Below are 22,052 nucleotides of genomic sequence, written 5' to 3' on the forward strand. Positions count from 1 at the left end.
CAGTGTGCTTTTATTTTTATTTTTTAAATTCTACTGCAGCTACGGAATAATAGATCTACATAATCCTAGTCAAAAGTTTTAGGACACAGTATCTCATTCAATTGAATGAGAAACTGTGTCCTGATACATTATATTCACAAAACGACAATGATGATTATGATATGTAGTGGAGTAAAAATGAACAATGTTTCACTCTTAATTATTGTGGCGTATAAGTACAAAGCAGGAGAGATTTAAAGATTTAAGCAAACTAAAAATACTGCCAGATTTAACTAGCCTACAGTACTTGATTACATGTAATTGGATGCATTCAACCACAGAAAGTCCGCCATCTTAAATTGAGCCAACAACTTTAACAACTATTTTCTACAAGTTAGTTTGACGTCAACATTCATTATTAGCTACTTACGCTGCTGACGACATCTGCTCAAATAGCCTGCAGTCCTTCCTCTCACCTGTGTTGACTCACCGTCACACCTGTCGTCCCCCCCTCGCGCCAAAGAAAGAAAGGACTCCTGTGAACTAACATTCCGCACATGCGCAATAAGGCCAAGCAACGACAACTTCCTGCCAAATAGTGCTCCCTAACAACAGACAAAGCTTGACACTGTGGATTCCATTGAAGACGCTTAAATAAAAGCGTTTTTCGTTCACCCCTTCAATGGTAAGACTGGGTTTGATCACTCTGGCGTGAGCGATTGCGTTAAAATAAGCTTCGTGGCGTTACGTGTGCAGCGGGAGTGAGATGCTTTCACACGATGCTATTTCAGTACCCGCTGTGATGGCTGCTGATCCTGACTAATTTCTGGAGCGCAAAACTTTCATGCCCGGGCCAAACTAATTAACGCTGAAAGACAGCGTGGTTATTTCGCCATTATTGTGTCAGGACGCGTTGGCTAATAGGCATGTAACACCGACAGTGCGTGACACTTATTATTTCGGTTATAACTGTTAGTAAATAGCGTGAATCGAGCGGCTCCGTCTGCTAACGCTGGTTAGCTAACGCTGCTGATGGGAAGCTCGCATGGGACTAAATGCTGCAGTGCTTCGCTTAATCAGTGTCGGCTGTCGCAGTCGCTCACACCGCGTAGACGTGCTTGCTTTATACGTTGATGTTCCAACATTTCCTCGTTTTAAATAGAAGATAAATGAGCCGCAGTGTTCCGGGAATTGGTGTGATGTCAGACTTCACCTTCACGGCGGACCGTTCCCGGCTGGGTTACTTGCTGGATTCGGCTAACCAACCGGTTGTTGGCTAACATCGGTATAAATGACTTAAACAGGAGTTTTAGATCGAGTTGATGCTTTTGCATTTTGCCTTTTCTCAGGCAAACGGGGCTCGCTGGCATTCTGCCCAGGACAAATAATACCGGAAACAACAACACGGTGTTTGATGAAACAGCGGTGGCAAAACGAATGATCCGCATCCGAGATGCGTTTGCGATAAGTGTTTGTATTTATAGAGCGATTGTAACCAAACAAACTAGCCTCTTTTTAAATGTAACGTTATGTAAGTTAATTATAGCTAAAGAGGAAACGTCATATTTAGACCTCCAGTTAATTAAAACACAGTTGATTAATTTGTTGGGAAAGTACTGTTTCTCTTGATTGTAGGGTAAATGGATAGGTATTAATTTTAAATAGTTGCTGCCATAACCAGAGTAATGAGCAGCGAACTGTAATGTCGGATCATTTACCAGGTAGTCATTCAACACGCATAAAGAGCACAATACAGTGAATAGTTAGGGATCTGAACACTTGTATAATAATAAATCAGCAGCTTTCTATGAACTCAAACCACTGCATATTGTTCCTTTTCCCTTCATAATTAAGTAGAATTACGAGCCCCCCCACAGCAACACGCGAACCCTCGCGGGGGCGCTATTCAGCCCGGTGCTGGCCGAGGAGCCGTGACCCCGCTACCGGTGGGCCACAGACGGGGGGTCAAGTGTGTTAAAAAAAAAAAACGGACAAATTGTGCAAAAACCAGTGGTCTCTGGTTTGAGAAATGAGCAGTGCAAACTATGTAAACCTGCAATGCGTTTGAGGGATCAGTGCAGATCAGGGAGCTGCTGTAGATCCCCCTCTTTTGCTTTTGTTTTGCTTTTCGGGACCTCGCGACTAATCGGAGTTACGTGCGGGATATCCAAATCACATGCAGGTGGAGCTCCCATCAGCACATCCTCACGTGGCCTTTTTGCCATTCAAATGTTATACCACTTTTTTTCCAGTTCACTTACACAAGCTCGACATTTGTCAGCCGGATAAGCATCAGGCGAGGAAAGGCCAGTTCGAGCGGGCGGGGAGAGATCTTATCCCGACCCGATCTATTGATACGACAGCTTGCGCCCGAGCAGTTAATGTTTCCCGAGAATATGTTTTGGGTAGGCGAAGGTTAGGTCACATGTAAAGAGGCACGCGTCCTTAATCCCGCGCCAAACACACTCGTGCTGCGCGGGGGATGAGAGCAGGGTGCGCCCCCCCCCCACACCCTCCACCCCTGTGCCGCCACCTTCCCGCCGATCGGTGATAGCGGCGACCGGGGAGGGGCCGGGGGGGCTGCACGTCGGCAGCACTACATAAGGTCTGTGGCTCAATGCATCCAGCGTGTTCTCTTTGTTGTTGTTGACCGACTGGCTGGTGTTTTGCAGGCTCCGGAGCAGCGCTCCCGGTGCGCAGAGTAGGCTGCACGGCGCAGACATGTCCGCTCGCTCCGCTGCACAGATGGTCCACTCGCAGGAGAACGTCGAGCTGCCGGTGAGTTGTTGTTGTTGTTTTTGTTCTTCTCCAAGTTAAGGATGCAAAAATACGCTCTCACTGAGTCTGTACCACAGCTCCCGTTAGCTTTTTCTGTTTGCGATGCTCTTTCATGGCATATTTAATGTGCATGTCAAACTAGTGAAGCTGGTGTTTTTCAGCGTCCTGGTTCTTTTCTTTTTTTTAACTTTATGGTTAATCGCATAGAGGGAGAAAATAATGGCAAGTAAAAATGTTTCTCTGAACGTTCTGTGTTCACAGGCAAAGAAGCTCAGGCTTGGGAATAAAGGTGGACTGGAGGAAGAGCCCAGGTTGGTCTTCAGTGTTTTATCTGTTCGAGAGTGTCAACGTTTTTTGGGGATTATTCATTTAAGAAACAATTTTACAGAGTTTTGTTATGGGACTGTCCTTTTAGCCTTTTTGCCAGCAAAAATTATGATGTATTTATTTTTTCTCTTTTAGCAATTTAGGTGAGGATGGGAGCCCAGCTGCAGTGTTGGGTCCATCGGAGCAGGACGGCTCTTACTCTGCTCTGTCCACAGCCCAGCTGGATCCACGTGAGTACAAACGGGATGCCACTGTTCCAGAAAACAAGGCTGATGGAAATTATGCAGTGTTTCCCCACCCATTATATTAGGGGGACCCCCACCCCCCCCCCTTGAAGGTCAAGATAATTTTGTCCCATTTTATTTTCTATATCGTGACATATTGCAACAGAAGTATATTAGATTATCTTTCCTATAGATCAGGTCTAATCCTTGGGATGTTATTATACAATGTAATTGACCTTTTGTTATTGATATTATTTACACCACAGCATGTCATTTCTAGGGATGGGTATCGCTTGCCGTTCTTTTTCCAATATCGGTGTCTGAACCTACCGTGTGGCAGAATGTATTATTTGTATATTTAGTTATCGCTTCATTGCGTAAACGGCACAGAACACAAAGAACCAAACGAATATTGTCCGCATGTCGTGTCGTTCCCGTAAGAAAAAATGTCTGCAGCTCAATGCGGCTTAAATACAAACAACATGGAAGGAATGCCGCTACTCCCTCGGTTTACAACGTTTGGGGGACGGACGGACCGGCCGACCGGAGGAGAGGAGGGAGGGGTGTAGTGGTAGCGGACACGCGGTCTGTGTCTGCTGTTGGGAGCGTGCTCACCTGTGTGTGCGCGCACGTGTCTGTGTGTGTCCATCGAGGCGTAACTGCCGTGCGCAGCAAAATCACTTTTTTAATAACGAAGGGGAAGCACTGACTCAAATAAATATAAAGAGCAGGTGGATGGCTGTAGCTACCTTTTAAGGTCCGTCTGTGTTTACTGTGAACCCTTGCTGCTGTGTTTTAGTAACTTGTAACATGTTTGTTGTCTCTAAAAATGTCTTGTTCAGCCGAACCAGAAAGACTTGACAGTTTGTGTGATAGCAGGTGATCAGGACCCGTCTGACTCCGAGCGGGTGGCGGCAACTCGTCCGTGCGGAGACTCTATGGACTCGTATGCGCATTCTGGTAGGAACAGTACACATTAAAAGTCTCTGTGAAAATGAAAAAAAAGTTGATGCGTCTTTGTTGACGTGAGTTGTGTTGTCTTTTTAACAGCAGCGGACTCGACGGGGACTTCTGAGTACACCCAACAGGTTTATCAGGGAAGCGAGTGAGTGCACTGCATGTGGACATCTTTATCTTTGTCATGTGTTCCTTGATTACCTCCAGGCTAGATTTGTCCGCAACTCTTATACACCCCCAGTATTATCTGCTGCTTTGGGGCGGATTTGCATCTCATTCCTATTACACACATGTGTGACTAAACGTCCAACGTTAAAGTGAGGAACATATTGGTTTTCTACACTTTTTGTGTAGCATTAGATGTTGCATGTTGTATTTTTTCTTTAACACTGATTCTTTTTATTATTATTTTTTCTCAGCCCGGCAGTGACTTCGTACACCGGCCAGGTGGCCTACCCCCCGCTGGCCCAGTCCACCGTGTACTCGGCCTTCCCCCAGACGGGCCAGACGTATGGCCTCCCGCCCTTTGGTTGGTCCCCGCTCCTACCCTAACATTCTATTTTCAACACTGTCTGCTCACTAAAACCAAAAGCTAGGATCACACCCCTTTTTTATTTATTTATTTATTTATTTTTTAGTTGTCACTCCGCTTTCGAGGTCTTACTGAGCTTTGGCGCTGTCGGAATTGATTTAGCCCCTTTTTGATATCTGCTTTTCACAGCCACCACGGTTTCTTAACTTCTGCCACAGCCTCGGTTATCCACTCCGCCCCGCTGCCTCTTTCACTCTCCGCTTCCATTGCTCTCCTGTCGTCTTCAGGTGCTATGTGGCCAGGCATTAAAACTGAGACAGGGCAGCCTGAGGCGCCCTCTGGTGGCCAGCCTGGGTTTCTCAGCTTCAGCGCCGCATACACCTCAACCCAGCCAGCCCAGCTGCACTACTCATACCAAGGCAAGCTGCAACCTCACTCTGACTCACAAGACAACGCTGTCACACCCTCTGCAAATGGGAACACTGAAACTCTTGCAGTGGCACAGCTCTGTCCGCCTCCTCCTGCCCATCACCTCAAATACTGTGTGGAACTGCTTGGTTGTATTTATATTCTCTCTGTCGCGGTTTCATCGGAGCGCTTTCTGTCTCCAGGCTCAAGCTTCACCACATCCAGTGTGTACTCCAGCATCCCGTCCGCTGCGGCGGCCACCACAACCTCCACCACAGCGGCACACCAGGTGAGGAGGGAGATAAGTGTTCCTCCATACATGCCGATCAGTGCGGCATAAGAAAGAACCTTTTTATTAAGTTTTATATTTGGCACCCAAAAGGGAATTCCATCTTTTAGAACAATGCAAATCCATCTAAAGGACATACACTCAGGTTTGAGGGTTTTTGATCTCAAACGTGCAGAAAATAAAACTTTTGTGTAGAGGTGGACCAGCTCTTCATCTGGCCAATTTGTACGTTCGTGGAAAGAAATGACACAGCGATGCATAAAATAGTAGTTGGTAAACACGCAGAAGGGAAGTCATCCAATTTCCGGATTCTTTATTTTATTTTTTTTTATCCATAACACGACCAGTTTAGTGAAGGCACCTGGAGCCGCCCAATAGCATGTACAGAGATGCATCTCAACTCAAACAATCATGTTTCATGCAGGTGTTTCATGCAGGTGCTTAGCAGATTTACAAAGACATTATAACACACATTGTAGCGTAATAGCACTGAATATGCATTTTAAAAAACTGCAGGTCTTTTATTTCCTTCCAATACGTTTGTGAAAAATATCAAATATTTATCATTTAAAAAAAGGACAATGATACATGGAAATAATTAATGTAAATGTCTTTTACTCATAAATCTCTTCAAATGAATGAACGGTCGGTCCCCCGGCCATGAAGAGCTTTTCCTAAAGTTATCTTTCTATTTTATGTTCGATCCTTCTGCATAATATTTGTTGCACGGTTTCATAGGGCTCATCCTCGATCGCAACTTTTCTCTCATTATTTCCTACAGGAATTTAGCGGCTACAACTCTCTGGGCCAGAATCAGTTCTCTCAGTACTACACTCTGCCTCCCAGCTACGTCCCTGCCGCGCTGCCCAGCAGTGACGACCACGGCGCCGGCGTGGGAGCAGCCGGATATTCAGCTGTGAAGTCCGAGGAGGCCGCCTCGGCCGGCCTGCCTCCCCGAGGTAACTTCACCACTTTGGATTCACATCAGCTCTGTGTAAACATTAGAAGTGCTTGTTTTTTGAAAGGGTGCTGACTGCCGACCTCCTTGTATTAAGACGCGTCCCCACCAGAGAACCTCCCGGCAGGTGCCGCCCTTCCTTCCAGTGTGGGCGTCCCGGCCGGAGCCAGAGATCAGGACGAGGTTGGACGCAGGAACTCTGTCGGCAAAGCCAAAGGGAAAGGCAAGAGGTCCGACAACTCGTCGCCCGCTGACAGCGACCTGGAGGTGAGCAAGTCTCTGCGTGTAATTTAGCCTTCCTTCAGATTTTAAGACGTAGATAAACGTGGTAAATGGTTTTGTTTTTTTACCCGTTGTTAAAAGGAATTAAGTTCATAAGGGGATTTTCCTTCCTTGTTTTAGCGCATTTTTCTCTGGGATTTGGATGAGACCATCATCATATTCCACTCCCTGCTCACCGGCTCCTACGCACAGAAGTTTGGAAAGGTCAGTCTCTGTAAAGAACCAGAAAGATGGAGCCCGTGAGGGGAAGACGCGTGACTCTAGTGGGTCTGTGCTGTGTTCCTTCAGGACCCCGCGACGGTGCTGAACTTGGGCCTGCAGATGGAGGAGCTGATCTTTGAGCTGGCGGACACCCACCTTTTCTTCAACGACCTGGAGGTACAGTGAGAGCCCTTCAGCCCCGTCGGGGAGGGACCGTTCACCTCAGCTGGTTCTAGACCAGGGTTTCCCCAGCATGATTTATAAGCATAAAAAGAATGGTGCCGAAATGACTACGCAAAGATGCCAATTGGTAAAAAGTTTGCATTCATGCTCGTGTCAAGTCAGTCCGACGGTCTAGCAAACAATTTTTGAAATGGTCCTTTTCACCCGGCGTCATCTGATACATTTGCATCTTTATATGTAACGAGTGAACACCTTAAGAGGCTGCTGCATATACAATAATCTTCAAATCAAAAAATGTCTATGACTGCATCATGGCTTTCCCAACAAATAGGCTGTAGTCTTTGTGCAAGTGAACAGCAGATTTTTTTTTTTTTTTTTTTCCCAGGAATGTGATCAAGTCCATGTTGAGGACGTGGCCTCTGATGACAATGGACAGGACCTGAGGTGTGTTATAAACGACTTCCTCCTCTCTCACTCACACACACACACACGCACACACACACACGTTAGCCTTGAAACGCACTACAACATCACGCCTCGCGGGCAAACTTTATTCCCCTCGTGCAAACAAATCACAAGTCTTTCTCCAACTCCAGTACCTACAACTTCCTGGCTGATGGCTTTAATGGTTCCAGCGGGGGAGGGGCTTCAGGAACCACCACGGGGGTCCAGGGAGGCGTGGAGTGGATGCGCAAACTGGCCTTCCGCTACCGCCGGCTAAAAGAGATCTACAGTAACTTTAAAGGGAATGTTGGGGGTGAGTTGGCGTGCGTGATGAACCTGGTGAGCGAGTCGTATCCTGATTCGCTGACAGTGGGGTCTCCATCTTGGGGCGCTTCGGTGTCTTTCAGGCCTGTTGAGTCCCATGAAGAGGGAGCTGCTTCTGCGGCTTCAGGCCGAGATCGAGAGCGTCACGGACACGTGGCTCTGCACGGCGCTCAAGTCTCTGCTGCTCATCCAGTCCAGGTGGGAGGCCGGGCTGTTACTCTGGAAAGAAATGTTCGGGTCACACTAGCCGCGTGAATTATTAGATTCAAGAGCTTTATGAAACATCACTGTTGAATTTAGTAGCCTTTTTTTTCCTATGCTGACCTTGCTTGGAAGAATCTGTTTTTGTTTTATTTTTTCAGCTAAAACTGGTCCAAATGAACAAGAGGAAGTAACCCTGTGCTCCAATGAGCCTATTTAGTTTTCCTCTGAGCGCATGTTAACGTGTGCGGGGGTATTCCACCCACAGGGGGAAGTGTATGAACGTGTTGGTCACCACCACCCAGCTGGTTCCCGCTCTGGCGAAGGTGCTGCTGTACGGCCTGGGAGACGTCTTCCCCATCGAGAACATCTACAGCGCCACCAAGATAGGTGCGGCGCCCCGCGGCCCGATTCAGTCTCCTCTACGGAGGCGGAGGAGAAAAATCGTGTTGAAATGCTGCTTTTGTGACCTTTTTGTGGTTTTTTGTTGTGTGTTTTTCTGCATCGTGCAGGGAAAGAGAGCTGCTTTGAGAGGATCGTGTCTCGCTTCGGGAAGAAGGTGACCTATGTGGTGATCGGCGACGGTCGAGACGAGGAGTTCGCAGCAAAACAGGTGACGGTTCAAACTTAGTCGCCTTAGTCCCGCCTCCCTTCTTTGTGCTGGAGCCGGTGCCCTGGTGCTTCCTCCCAGCGCTCTACTGAAATCCAACCTCTTTTTAAAAAATGTTTCTATAACTACACTAGACAATCCCTGTGTTGTATGATACGATCGGTACCACAGTCCCTCTGCTTTTCCTAAGAATGGGCTTCTCGTCTTTTTTGTGATAGTGTCTGTCTGACATAGAAGGCTCAGCACAGATGGTCAAAACAAGCGTCCCCTCCATTTTCCACAGTGACGTCACCGGCGCTTTTCTGAAAAGTTCAGCGTTTTTCAGCTCGTTGCGCTTCCCCATTGGGAGTTATTGACAAAAGACGCCGGTACTGGGGTGGGGGGGGCTGACTACGCCTGTGTCACAGGTCGGTCGGCAGTCTGCTCAAACCTCAGAATAGTGCAATCACAATGCTTTGTTTGTGTGAAAGGCGTCCACGTCAAATCCACGTGTGTATCCGACTGGAAAGTTGAATAAATCCTGCAGTACCAATTTACAAGCACGGGCACTGGCTGCTAAATTACTGTATAATTTAGTGTTTAGCGGCCCGGTTGCAGACAATAATGAAGCGCCACACATTTGTTTATTGACATGATTCAAAGAAATGGAAAACTTCCACTCAAGTCGGAAAGAACCTGTCGCTTTGACGCTCTGCTTCACTCTCTGTTTCCCGCAGCACAATATGCCTTTCTGGCGAATCTCCACTCACGGCGATCTCGTGTCCCTGCACCAAGCGCTGGAGCTGGACTTCTTGTAGAGGAGGCGGTGTGTGGACGCCGCACACCAAAGGGAAAAGGAAAAACTACCCAGTGACATTGTGCAAAAAGGAACCGACTCTCCCATATTCCCGTGTATAGATCCGTGTGCTGGCGGCGCACTGAGGGGAACTCTGACCGCCAAAGACAGACTGGATGGCGAGCGAAGGTTCCTCCCGGCGCTCCCTCCTCTACGGCTCAAACTGGCACTCATTGGGACGCAGAAGGGAAGACGTCCAATTGTTTTATTGCGTAGCAAAATCTCCCGCGGTGAAAACAATCCCTCTTCATTTCTATTTCAAAGGGACGTTGTTGTTTTGTTGACATTTTCTTTTGTTGTATATTTTCATTTAGGCTTCATGTGAAAGGGATTAGTTTTAAAAAAGCTCTCTGGGTAGTTTTTTGTATTAAATAATCCCACTATTACTCAATAGTAACGTGTCACAACATGACCAAAGCGCGCTCACAGTCAGCTGACCGCCGGCGCGTCGCAGCAGCCGCGTGTGTGTCCGTGGTCAGGGAGCACGTGCTGAGGCGTAACCCGCTGACTCAGCAGGTTTCCAGTCGCGGCTCCCGCCCCAACTGTGGTCCGGGTTAGTACTGGTCGTAGGATTAGGAAGTAGTGGTTGTAGTATTAATAAGGCTGAGGTCCGGTTTAATGAAAACAATAGCTTTGTCTCAAATCTATTCTGCTTGTTACTTCTATAACAGAATGTACTGCATATACATTGTCTTTTAGCAGTAACTATGTAAAAGTACCTTTGCAGAAAGGAATAATTAATGTGACTGCGAATGTTAAACTTTACCAAAAAGTAGAAATGCTAAATTTCCTCAGAGGTGATTATATATATATTTGTGAGGACACTATATAGTGAAACCTCGCATTGAATTTGGGACCCGCTAATCAGATTTTGGGGTTTGGGGTTTTAAAGAGCTTCTACTTAAGCTCCATAACCCAGCTAACAAAACTCTCACTGTCTGAAAAATGCTGCGACACAGTTCTACAAACCCGCCGGTTCTATGAACGTCCTGGACATCCCATTGGAGGAATAACGAACTAAAGTCGAGTCGTGTAAAGTAACAGAGCTCCGCTTTACGCTGGAGACGTCCTGAATGTTTCTGGCTTTTCCCTTTTTAGACCGAGACCCGTACGTTGGCTTTTTGTCGTCATGTCGGAATGTAAATTGGAAAGTTAAAGCTACAGCGACAACAAGCTGATGACACCATTATTATTTTCTTGATTATTTAATTCATCAATAAACCAAATGATTTTATCTGCAAATATACTGCAGAGGAAAAGGAATTGAAATGTAGCTGATTTGCGGCCTAATCAGAATATCTTATCAGAATATCTTTTTGATTTTCCAAGTGTTGGATGGTTAAAAACAAGCATTTGAAGATGGGGAATTTTTTTCTTGGAAATGCTCAGGAGGGTTTTTTGGTGTCTTTAACTTACTAATGAGCAGCAGTCCCAAATCCTAGAGTGAACTCTACCAGGTATAACAAGAGAAAAATATTCCAAATCTACTTTTAGTTCAGCATTTATGAATGAATTGCCTCATCTGCTGAACATATGCAGATTTGTTTCAGACCGTTTAATTACTTACAGCTTTGAATTTTCAGCCACATGAAAACGCAACCTGTCTGAGGCCTATTGCAGAAAAATCAAAGATGAGTGCGACACATGACGCGTATTTTTAAGGGGTCTTTCACGTGTACATGCAGCGGGCGACCCATCAGTTTACGACTCAACCGTAGAAGGTTTTGTGTTTCCTCACATGCAGCTTGACCGTATCAGAATGTGTATCTGTGTGTTTCTGTTTGTCCTGCGTATTTATAGCGTGACTTTAACCATCATCTGTATGCATAATCTCAAAGGCGGCTTTTTTTGTGGTTGGCTACATTTATCGCTGCGTTGTTTTATTATCCAAAGTGCTATTTTACTCTTTTCTTTTCTTTTTTCGTTGTCTGTTTTTTTTTTTTTTTTTTTTGAAAGGCCTCCATCTAGACAGCGACGAGGCCGTTGTGGGGCGAGCAGGTCCGTGTTGGAGGCTCCGTGTTCCATGAGGACAGTGGAAAACACGGCTCTCCCTCACTTTGCCGCCAGATGGCGTCTCAAATAGTTTTGTTTTGTTCAAGAATAGATTTCTGGATGTGCAGTGACAACACTTTGGGGTTCCCCCCCCATAAATGTACTATATGTCTGCTTTGTTTTAGACTTCTGCTTCCTTTTGAAAAGGAGATTTATTTGCTGCTGTGAAGCACCCGGAGACATCGCTTAGAGACAATCACCATCTAATGAACGTGGTCTTTTTTAAAGCAGATCAGGTTACCGACGTGAACACGTTAGTTCTTTCTTACTGAGTAAAGTGAGTAAAAGGTAAACAGGCTCATCTTTCAGTCCCGACACAAAGGCTGTATGCAATCTTTGCATTTTCCTCTTCCTGCTTATTTAATGTGTTTTCTGTGTATTTCTTTACTGCGTCTGCATGTCATGTCGGTTTTGAAGTATACTATGTCTGTTAAATACGTTTAAGGGAATATATATATATTCTTTTATGCATCCTCTTTTTCTTTCCAAATACTGTTGTTTTTTAATGTGTGTTTGTTCATTTCATCTCCTTCAAGGACCTGTGAGCGCGCTTTCGGTCATGCAGAGAGCCTGAATGGATCCTCTTGCTTGAACACTTATCATAATAATCAATGCTATTTAATGACAATAATCACTATTTCCCATTCAGTAGGCTTCAGGACCTGGACAGTCCTGGACGTTTGTCCTGTGTACCCTTTTAGACCTTCGATACAATGTAAATAAACCTTTTAAAATGTTTTAGACTCAAGTACTTGTCTATTACTGCATATACAATTACATACGTTATTAACATGTTGGCAAAACATGATTTTCTAATGAAGTGATGCAAAACCTAATTGTAAGCTTTTATTTAAAGAAGAGTTTTTTTGTGCACAGCTTGCACTATTTCTCTCCCCAATGTGTGTTTGCTGAGCTACAGAGGCACTAACAAAAATAATTTAACTAAAAGCTTTAATTGTGGAGGCAATATAAACCTAGTGTTTATATTAGGCTTAAATGCAGAATGCAAATGACAAACGGCGATAAGTGAACTCAGAAGTGAGGTTTGATCTCATTAAAATCTTGAAGACTTGAAATAGTTTACCATTTATAAATGAGCTTTACTATTTTTGTCGTAATAGGAATCTAAAGCGTGAAATGTTCAAATATTATAAATAAACATGAAGCAAAAAGCCACAAACAAATAAAAACAAGCCTAAAAACGGTCGGGCCATTTCCTGTTTACCGTACAGCAAATTACTTAACATTTAATTTCTTACAACAGTACAAAAAGAAGAATAGTATCACCGACATGAGCAGGAGGAACAGTTAGACAAGTAAAAAGATTTGCAGTGTTTCTGTCCAGCCGCCTGACCTCCGTGTCCGCTGGACGTCATGTGATGCAGGTCAGGAGTAGAAATTTCCAGCCAACTTCCTCATTCTCTTATTGCAGCCTTTGGTGACGGATGCCGGTTCACTCGGCCCGCTGCGGTCCATAATGTGGCCTTGGTGCACAGGGGAATCGGTCTCGTCAGCGGACAGCGTGGTCTCAATGGAGTCCCCTATCAGCTCCCCCTTGGCCACGTTAGGATGGTAGCACTTGTAATAAAGCATTTTCAAAAACAGGCCGAGGATGTAAGCGGCGACAACGCAGACGATGCCGGCGACTTCAGAATAAGGCTCTGTGATCATCTGCCAGCCCCACAGGCCGCAGAGGAGGGAGATGTCGACCAGCATGTAGCCGTGATACAGCAGGGTCCTGTACTTCGTCCTCCCTTCCGCCACGTTGAACCAGTTGAAGTACCAAATGAGCCCCACGGTGGCTCGGTAAAGCCGCTCCCCCCCAGGACTGTCCATGAGGTCTGTCTTAGATCGCCACGCGAAGAAGCACAGAACCACCCAGGAGGACAAGAAGTGGGCGAAGATGAAGCAGGGCAGCGCGGAGGCGAAGAGGGCGAGGGCGGTGAGGCGTGACGAGATGAGGAGCAGGTTCCAGAGGAAGTAGACCACCGACGACGACATCTGCTGCTGCTTCTTGTCGGGCAGGAAGGAGCGCAGCGAGCGGTGGTACATGGTCACGCCGAAGGCCATGGTGGAGGCCGACCCGAGGGCCTTCAGCACTGAGGAGGAGGAGGAAGAGGAGGAGGAGTCATTGGGGATCAGTCACTTTGTTTTTGGTGAATATATTTCTACACAACGTTTTCAGAGATACATCTTCATATTTCTGCTGGCGTCACAACTGAATGAGAAGATGATCCACAGAACAGTGTCTCTATTTTGGAAGCAGCTCACATGTTCTGGTTCTGGACTTTGACTGCACGGCCCCTTTTAAAGGCCCGATCGTTGTCATGAAGAACGCACCTGTGACGGCGCCGAGTTCGTCGCGCTGCAGGATGATGGCGAGCATGAGGACGACTTGAGGGGCGCTCTCCGAAAACGTCTCAATGAGCCGCAGCATGCTCAGGTCGTAGCTCATGTACACGGCGGTGAGAACTGGGTCTGTGACCTTTGAGGAGAACAGATAGACCTTCACCAAATCTGCGTGCCTGGGAGACAAAAGGTCGAGGGGGTCAACAAGTGTTGTAATGTTGAACAAAGCGCTCTGCAATCAAATGGGATTGTCTGTCAACAAGGGTGCCGTGGCCCCCGAAAGACATCAACGGAATAACTACAATACACACAAATAATACCAAAATAACCTCCACCATGAGCTACATTTAGAGGAGAGGGGAACGAAACATTCCAATGATTCCACCACTTTTCTCTGGTACCAGTCCTGCATACCTGCACTGACACCCGACTTCCGACGCGGCCCGAGGTGTTTTAAAGATGAAAAAGGCGGTGGCGGCGTCGCCGCTTACACTACCTGAAGTAGGTTCCCAGCTGCAGCACGTGAAGCAGCTTGAGCTGCCTCTCCGTCACGCACTTCTCCACCTCGGTTTTCCTCTCGGACTCGTCGTAGCTGTACCACAGCCAGCTGAAGGCCTGGCCGAGCACGGACGAGCCCAGCAGGAGCAGCAGCAGGATGCCCAGACTGGCGTAGTCCCGTTCCTGGTAGAAAGACACAACGGCGTATATGTCCAGCACTATGTCGAGCAGCAGGGAAAAGAGACCCAGACAAATGAGGAGGAAGTCCCTGCGAGAGTACTTGAACGAACGCATGGCGTCCTGTCAAGCTGAAGTCCAAGAAGACAACCGGAATTGGCCAACGGTCACATTCTTACACCCTCGGTAACCACTCCCTTAGGGCTACAGCTTGAAGTCGTACTGTGAGAATAGACAAAAAATCACAACATGCGCAACATGCGCCACTTCAACAACGACAACAAATGAGGTAAATTATTAACAACCAGTAGACCTTTTGACACTTTGAACCCTGAAAGAGAAACAAAGAATGAAGTGGAAGAGGACAAACTGCTCAGGATGTGTAGCAGGGTTTGTGCACACTGAGGACCTGCCAGGCCCACAGCGCGAACGCCGACCACAGCATCAGGAAGTGGGCGGCCATGTACCCGGACAGCACCGAGGCGCACAGGGCGAGGGCGGCTCAATTCAATTTAATTCATTTCATTTTGTAGAGCCCAAAATCGCAAATTACAAATTTGCCTCAGAGGGCTTTACAGTTTGTACACATACAACATCCTCTGTCCCGAAACCCTCCATCGGCACAGGAAAAACTCCCCAAAAAATGTAAAAACCCAGAGGGAAAAAAGGGAAGAAACCTTAGGGAGAACGTCAGAGGAGGGATCCCACTCCCGGGATGGACAGACTACAATGGATGCCATGTGTACAGAATGAACAATGTATAATACATGCAATTCCTATGACAGAAATGATAGTAATGAAGTAGTTGTGAGTAGTAAGCCAGGCGCACAGCAGGACCACTGCAGGGGCAACCACCATCAGATATAACCACCATCACATAGAACCACCATCCACAGAAGCCTGTGGGGAGGGAGAGCACAGAGATTTTAGGAGGGTAATGTCGGTTTATGAGTAAAGTAATATGATTAATATCTAAAATAATGATGATGATGATGGCAGCAGCAGGCGTCAGCATGGCCACGGTAGGTGTCAGGACCAGGGTCCCGAAGGAACCACGATCTACGGAGACCTGATAGGGAAGAAAGCACAAAAAAAACTCCCGGAAAGAAGCTGAATTAGTCATGTGCATTAATAAAACTTGAATTATGGTAGAACGAGAGCGTGAGAGAGGTGCTTGGTGTGTCCTAAGAATTCCCCCGGCATTCTAAGCCTATAGCAGCTTAACTAAGGGCTGGTCCGGACTAACCTGAGCCAGCCCTAACTATAGGCAGAATCAAAGAGGAACGTTTTAAGTTTTACTTTAAAAGAGCTGACCGAATCTGCCCCCCGGACTGAAAGTGGAACCTGGTTCCACAAAAGAGGAGCTTGATAACTGAAGGCTCTGGCCCCCAGCCTACTTTTTAAAACCATAGGAACAACAAGTAACCCAGCATCTATGGAGCGCAGTTGCCTTGTAGGGCAATACGGTGTTACAAGCTCTTGAAGATACAACGGTGCCTCACCAGCAAGTGCCTTGTAGGTGAGGAGAAGTACCTTAAAATCTATTCTTGATTTAACAGGGAGCCAGTGCAGAGAAGTTAATACAGGAGTGATATGATCCCTTTTCTTAGTTCTTGTTAATACACGTGCTGCAGCATTCTGAATCAACCGGAGAGGCTTAAGAGATTTACAAGAGCAGCTTGATAACAAAGAATTACAGTAGTCCAGTCTGGAAGTGACAAACGCATGAACTAAAGAAGTTCCTGATTTTTGATATGTTACGTAGATGAAAAAGGCAGTCCTGGAAGTCTTCTTCATATGAGAGTTGAAGGGCATATCCTGGTCGAAGAGAATTCCCAGATTCCTGACGGTGCTGCTGGGTACCAGAGCAATTCCATCCATAAAAACTTTATCGCCTGACAGCTGGCTTCGAAGGCGCTCTGGGCCTATCAAGATAACTTCTCTTTTTTCTGAATTTAGCATCAGGAAGTTGCCAGTTTGATCGACAGATACTGTTGAGTATCATCTGCATAACAATGGAAGTTTATGGTGTGTTTCCTGATAAGATCGCCCAGAGGAAGCATATAGAGGATAAATAAAATCGGTCCAAGTATAGAACCATGTGGGACTCCGTGACCAACATTGGTGGTCTTTGAGGATTCACCGTTTACAAGCACAAACTGGGATCGGTCCGATAGGTAGGATTTAAACCAGCTGAGTGCAGTTCCTTTGATACCAATTAAATGTTCTAGTCTCTCCAACAGGATACAATGGTCTATGGTATCAAATGCGGCACTGAGGTCCAGCAAGACAAGAAAAGAGATGAGTCCTTGATCCGATGCAAGTAGAAGATCATTCGTAATTTTCACCAGTGCTGTTTCTGTACTGTGATGCACTCAAAATCCTGACTGGAAATCCTCGAACAAAGCATTGTTTTGTAGAAAGTCACATAATTGATTTGCGACGGATTTCTCAAGGATCTTAGAGAGGAAAGGAAGATTAGAGATAGGTCTGACTCTGTAGTTAGCCAACACCTCTGGAGCAAGAGTAGGTTTCTTAAGAAGAGGTTTAATTACAGCTACCTTGAAGGACGGTGGTACATGTCCTGTCAACAAAGACAGATTCATAATATCTAACTCAGAGTTGAGCGAGTGCACCACCACAGTGTGAAGGCAGCATGAATGGAGCCATGATACCACGATTCACCATGGCAACAACCACAAACAATCGGTCGGCATACTTCACCCCTAATGAGGTGGAAGTATTAATGCAAGCGTACGGCGAGTATGAACACGCAGCAAAAGAGAGAGAAGCAGCGTGGGAGAAAATTGCTGTTCGAGTCAACGTGTAAGTTCCAATATAGTGTTGTCAGGTAACATTTCATTTACACACTAATCATAATTCATACGTTTTACCAATTCCCAGTGGGAAAATTACATATTTTACACTCTGTTTGTTAGAATGCACTACACACAGGCTTTAAATACACACCCATGCTCATATTTAATCACAAGAATAATTAAAAGTAGGAGCTAGCCCTCAGCCTAAACAAGGGAAGGCCAGTGGCTGAAGGCATCCCTGGAGGGAGCTCCTCATCTGAGGCAGCCACATCCCAGGACACAGGTGCCTTTATAATATGTAATGGCCTTATATTCATTGTATTCCAATGTGAATAGATACATTATTCCCTTCACAGGTTTGTCATTTGTCCCAACAGATTCTGCGGCCTCTCCCTTGTGGACCCTCATGCCACAGCAGAAGTCCTTGAAGCTGTAAGACAACTAAATACCCCAGACATGATGCAAGTACTTTAGAGTCTATAACAATGCTCCTCTCCACAGGATAAAACCGATGAAGAGAACACATTGTCTGCTGTGACAGAGAGGGAACCAGAGAGGCCTACAGGGGTATTATCACCACTATGTTACTGATAGTCATCTCCACATTCACAGTTCCTAACACTGCTGCGTGAAATATGGAGTGCAAAATGTATGACGGATATTCTACTTCTCAACAGAACATGGCTGGGCAGAACAGGAGGAGGGTCCATCAACCTCCACATCACAGCTAAACACAGTAAGATGTGCAACAGCTACCAAAGATGACGACGATGACAGACGGAAACGGCAGGGGCGACATGACGGTGGCAGACCAAAACAAACAAACCTGTCATGGTTAGAGCTGACACAAGCACGCCTCTGTCACCGGGAGCCGCCGTCATTGGCGATCAATGCATCAAAATCCCGGAGTACAAGATTGATACGGATTACCGCTTTCGCATTCGAACAGAACTTTGGCCGATCCTGGACTGTAAATGGACTCCAACTGTCTGCAATTTGTAAATGGATTGTTCCCGATGGAAGTATAACGGATTAGGAGACTGCAATTTTGAAATATAAAATTATTCCCACGTTTTATTACAAATAAAAGTCTTTTATACATACATATAAATACACATGGTATTTGCTGAGCCACAGAGGCACTGTAACAAAAAGAGAATTAAAGAACAGCTTTAATTGTGGATGACTTGTGGATTGTGGATGACTGGCAATATAAACCTAGTGTTTATATATATATATATATATATATATATATATATATATATATATATTATAAATGCAGAATGCAAATGAAGTGTGAAATGTTAAAATATTATAAATATATATGAAGCAAAACCACACAAACAATGAATAAAAACAAACCTAAAAAAGATCGGGGCCATTTACACAAGCAAAAACCTTTAAATGACTGTGAAACAGAATTCGTTGCAATTAAGAAAAAAATGATTTGCAGTGTTTCTGTCCACCGCTGCAACAGTTAATAAAGGGAAGAAGATGCTTAGAGCAGAATACAGCAGCCTTGACTTGAAGCTCTTTAGGTTGAACATTGTTACTCAAGCCACAGTCATTCTTTCCCACAAAACCCCGAGACGGTCATTCGCCGGGCTGCTCGGTCAGCGTGACGCCGCCTGACCTCCGTGTCCGCTGGACGTCATGTGATGCAGGTCAGGAGTAGAAGTTTTCGGCCAACTTCCTCATTCTCTTATTGCAGCCTTTGGTGACGGGTGCCGGTTCACTCGGCCCGCTGCGGTCCATAATGTGGCCTTGGTGCACAGGGGAATCGGTCTCGTCACCGGACAGCGTGGTCTTAATAAAGGAAAGGTGCACAGGGGAATCGGTCTCGTCACCGGACCGCGTGGTCTCAATAGAGGCCAGGAACATAAGGAAATCGGGCACGTCAGCGGACATCGTGGTCTCAATGGAGTCCCCTATCAGCTCCCCCTTGGCCACGTTAGGATGGTAGCACTTGTAATAAAGCATTTTCAAAAACAGGCCGAGGATGTAAGCGACGACAACGCAGACGATGCCGACGACTTCAGAATAAGGCTCTGTGATCATCTGCCAGCCCCACAGGCCGCAGAGGAGGGAGATGTCGACCAGCATGTAGCCGTGATACAGCAGGGTCCTGTACTTCGTCCTCCCTTCCGCCACGTTGAACCAGTTGAAGTACCAAATGAGCCCCACGGTGGCTCGGTAAAGCCGCTCCCCCCCAGGACTGTCCATGAGGTCTGTCTTAGATCGCCACGCGAAGAAGCACAGAACCACCCAGGAGGACAAGAAGTGGGCGAAGATGAAGCAGGGCAGCGCGGAGGCGAAGAGGGCGAGGGCGGTGAGGCGTGACGAGATGAGGAGCAGGTTCCAGAGGAAGTAGACCACCGACGACGACATCTGCTGCTGCTTCTTGTCGGGCAGGAAGGAGCGCAGCGAGCGGTGGTACATGGTCACGCCGAAGGCCATGGTGGAGGCCGACCCGAGGGCCTTCAGCACTGAGGAGGAGGAGGAAGAGGAGGAGGAGTCATTGGGGATCAGTCACTTTGTTTTTAGTGAATATATTTCTACACAATTGCATTTGTAAAATCACAATTTAAAAAAAAACTTTGAACCTTTGTGACTCTTCAAGATGCATTTCTGTCAGTTAAAGGGCCAGTACACCAAAATTATGAAATACACATTAGTTGTGTACTAGTATTCAGCCGTACATATAGTGTTGGCTTTCATTTGTCCATGTTTTCAGAGATACATCTTTATATTTCTGCTGGCGTCACAACTGAATGAGAAGATGATCCACAGAACAGTGTCTCTATTTTGGAAGCAGCTCACATGTTCTGGTTCTGGACTTTGACTGCACGGCCCCTTTTAAAGGCCCGATCGTTGTCATGAAGAACGCACCTGTGACGGCGCCGAGTTCGCCGCGCTGCAGGATGATGGCGAGCATGAGGATGACTTGAGGGGCGCTCTCCGAAAACGTCTCAATGAGCCGCAGCATGCTCAGGTCGTAGCTCATGTACACGGCGGTGAGAACTGGGTCTGTGACCTTTGAGGAGAACAGATAGACCTTCACCAAATCTGCGTGCCTGGGAGACAAAAGGTCGAGGGGGTCAACAAGTGTTGTAATGTTGAACAAAGCGCTCTGCAATCAAATGGGATTGTCTGTCAACAAGGGTGCCGTGGCCCCCGAAAGACATCAACGGAATAACTACAATACACACAAATAATACCAAAATAACCTCCACCATGAGCTACATTTAGAGGAGAGGGGAACGAAACATTCCAATGATTCCACCACTTTTCTCTGGTACAAGTCCTGTGTTCCTGCACTGACACCCGACTTCCGACGCGGCCCGAGGTGTTTTAAAGATGAAAAAGGCGGTGGCGGCGTCGCCGCTTACACTACCTGAAGTAGGTTCCCAGCTGCAGCACGTGAAGCAGCTTGAGCTGCCTCTCCGTCACGCACTTCTCCACCTCGGTTTTCCTCTCGGACTCGTCGTAGCTGTACCACAGCCAGCTGAAGGCCTGGCCGAGCACGGACGAGCCCAGCAGGAGCAGCAGCAGGATGCCCAGACTGGCGTAGTCCCGTTCCTGGTAGAAAGACACGACGGCGTATATGTCCAGCACTATGTCGAGCAGCAGGGAAAAGAGACCCAGACAAATGAGGAGGAAGTCCCTGCGAGAGTACTTGAACAAACGCATGGCGTCCTGTCAAGCTGAAGTCCAAGAAGACAACCGGAATTGGCCAACGGTCACATTCTTACACCCTCGGTAACCACTCCCTTAGGGCTACAGCTTGAAGTCGTACTGTGAGAATAGACAAAAAATCACAACATGCGCAACATGCGCCACTTCAACAACGACAACAAATGAGGTAAATTATTAACAACCAGTAGACCTTTTGACACTTTGAACCCTGAAAGAGAAACAAAGAATGAAGTGGAAGAGGACAAACTGCTCAGGATGTGTAGCAGGGTTTGTGCACACTGAGGACCTGCCAGGCCCACAGCGCGAACGCCGACCACAGCATCAGGAAGTGGGCGGCCATGTACCCGGACAGCACCGAGGCGCACAGGGCGAGGGCGGCTCAATTCAATTTAATTCATTTCATTTTGTAGAGCCCAAAATCGCAAATTACAAATTTGCCTCAGAGGGCTTTACAGTTTGTACACATACAACATCCTCTGTCCCGAAACCCTCCATCGGCACAGGAAAAACTCCCCAAAAAATGTAAAAACCCAGAGGGAAAAAAGGGAAGAAACCTTAGGGAGAACGTCAGAGGAGGGATCCCACTCCCGGGATGGACAGACTACAATGGATGCCATGTGTACAGAATGAACAATGTATAATACATGCAATTCCTATGACAGAAATGATAGTAATGAAGTAGTTGTGAGTAGTAAGCCAGGCGCACAGCAGGACCACTGCAGGGGCAACCACCATCAGATATAACCACCATCACATAGAACCACCATCCACAGAAGCCTGTGGGGAGGGAGAGCACAGAGATTTTAGGAGGGTAATGTCGGTTTATGAGTAAAGTAATATGATTAATATCTAAAATAATGATGATGATGATGGCAGCAGCAGGCGTCAGCATGGCCACGGTAGGTGTCAGGACCAGGGTCCCGAAGGAA

The 22,052-nt window shown here is 46.5% G+C and overlaps 3 protein-coding genes and 1 long non-coding RNA gene across 8 annotated transcripts; 2 read left to right on the forward strand and 2 right to left on the reverse strand.

Moving 5' to 3' along the window:
• Positions 1-534: 534 nt before the first annotated feature.
• On the forward strand, positions 535-12,321 carry eya3 (EYA transcriptional coactivator and phosphatase 3). Of its 4 annotated transcripts, none has more exons than XM_040187973.2 (19): positions 535-664; positions 2,652-2,757; positions 3,019-3,068; positions 3,220-3,314; positions 4,185-4,268; positions 4,359-4,413; positions 4,685-4,794; positions 5,085-5,216; positions 5,409-5,494; positions 6,276-6,453; positions 6,550-6,719; positions 6,855-6,938; positions 7,023-7,112; positions 7,504-7,562; positions 7,715-7,875; positions 7,970-8,084; positions 8,356-8,477; positions 8,600-8,700; positions 9,414-12,321. In XM_040187973.2, the coding sequence occupies exons 2-19, from the start codon at positions 2,701-2,703 to the stop codon at positions 9,492-9,494; spliced, it is 1,830 nt and encodes a 609-aa protein (XP_040043907.2). In that variant the 5' UTR covers positions 535-664; positions 2,652-2,700; the 3' UTR covers positions 9,495-12,321. The 4 variants fall into 4 exon arrangements, with proteins under 4 accessions (XP_040043907.2, XP_040043908.2, XP_040043909.2 ...); XM_040187974.2 differs by having other exon boundaries at positions 4,188-4,268; XM_040187975.2 differs by lacking the exon at positions 5,085-5,216.
• Positions 12,322-12,784: 463 nt separating this feature from the next.
• On the reverse strand, positions 12,785-15,226 carry LOC120826056 (XK-related protein 8-like). The gene is made up of 3 exons (XM_040187982.2): positions 14,430-15,226; positions 13,925-14,109; positions 12,785-13,683 (listed from the first exon to the last, which is right to left on the reverse strand). Exons 1-3 carry the CDS (start codon positions 14,723-14,725, stop codon positions 12,971-12,973), a joined length of 1,194 nt encoding a protein of 397 aa, XP_040043916.2. The 5' UTR covers positions 14,726-15,226; the 3' UTR covers positions 12,785-12,970.
• Positions 15,227-17,763: 2,537 nt separating this feature from the next.
• Positions 17,764-18,244, forward strand: LOC144383453 (uncharacterized). The gene is made up of 3 exons (XR_013450857.1): positions 17,764-17,859; positions 17,929-17,994; positions 18,105-18,244. It is a non-coding gene; the product is annotated as an uncharacterized LOC144383453 (long non-coding RNA).
• A 239-nt stretch (positions 18,245-18,483) lies between these two features.
• On the reverse strand, positions 18,484-21,405 carry LOC144383452 (XK-related protein 8-like). 2 transcript variants are annotated; one of them, XM_078080795.1, is made up of 4 exons: positions 20,822-21,405; positions 20,317-20,501; positions 19,249-19,913; positions 18,484-19,194 (listed from the first exon to the last, which is right to left on the reverse strand). In XM_078080795.1, exons 1-4 carry the CDS (start codon positions 21,115-21,117, stop codon positions 19,093-19,095), a joined length of 1,248 nt encoding a protein of 415 aa, XP_077936921.1. In that variant the 5' UTR covers positions 21,118-21,405; the 3' UTR covers positions 18,484-19,092. The 2 variants fall into 2 exon arrangements, with proteins under 2 accessions (XP_077936921.1, XP_077936919.1); XM_078080793.1 differs by having other exon boundaries at positions 18,484-19,913.
• Positions 21,406-22,052: the final 647 nt, after the last annotated feature.

Source organism: Gasterosteus aculeatus, chromosome 10, assembly GCF_964276395.1.
Source record: "Gasterosteus aculeatus chromosome 10, fGasAcu3.hap1.1, whole genome shotgun sequence".
NCBI lineage: Eukaryota > Metazoa > Chordata > Actinopteri > Perciformes > Gasterosteidae > Gasterosteus > Gasterosteus aculeatus.

Coding starts and splice junctions, on each gene's coding strand:
- eya3 (XM_040187973.2), top strand. CDS start 2,701: ATGTCCGCTCGCTCCGCTGCACAGATGGTCCACTCGCAGGAGAACGTC. Junction 6,720..6,854: donor CCGCTGACAGCGACCTGGAG/GTGAGCAAGTCT, acceptor TCCTTGTTTTAG/CGCATTTTTCTCTGGGATTT. Junction 8,701..9,413: donor AGGAGTTCGCAGCAAAACAG/GTGACGGTTCAA, acceptor TGTTTCCCGCAG/CACAATATGCCTTTCTGGCG.
- LOC120826056 (XM_040187982.2), bottom strand. CDS start 14,725: ATGCGTTCGTTCAAGTACTCTCGCAGGGACTTCCTCCTCATTTGTCTG. Junction 14,110..14,429: donor CAGCTGGGAACCTACTTCAG/GTAGTGTAAGCG, acceptor TTTGTCTCCCAG/GCACGCAGATTTGGTGAAGG. Junction 13,684..13,924: donor CGAACTCGGCGCCGTCACAG/GTGCGTTCTTCA, acceptor CCTCCTCCTCAG/TGCTGAAGGCCCTCGGGTCG.
- LOC144383452 (XM_078080793.1), bottom strand. CDS start 21,117: ATGCGTTTGTTCAAGTACTCTCGCAGGGACTTCCTCCTCATTTGTCTG. Junction 20,502..20,821: donor CAGCTGGGAACCTACTTCAG/GTAGTGTAAGCG, acceptor TTTGTCTCCCAG/GCACGCAGATTTGGTGAAGG. Junction 19,914..20,316: donor CGAACTCGGCGCCGTCACAG/GTGCGTTCTTCA, acceptor CCTCCTCCTCAG/TGCTGAAGGCCCTCGGGTCG.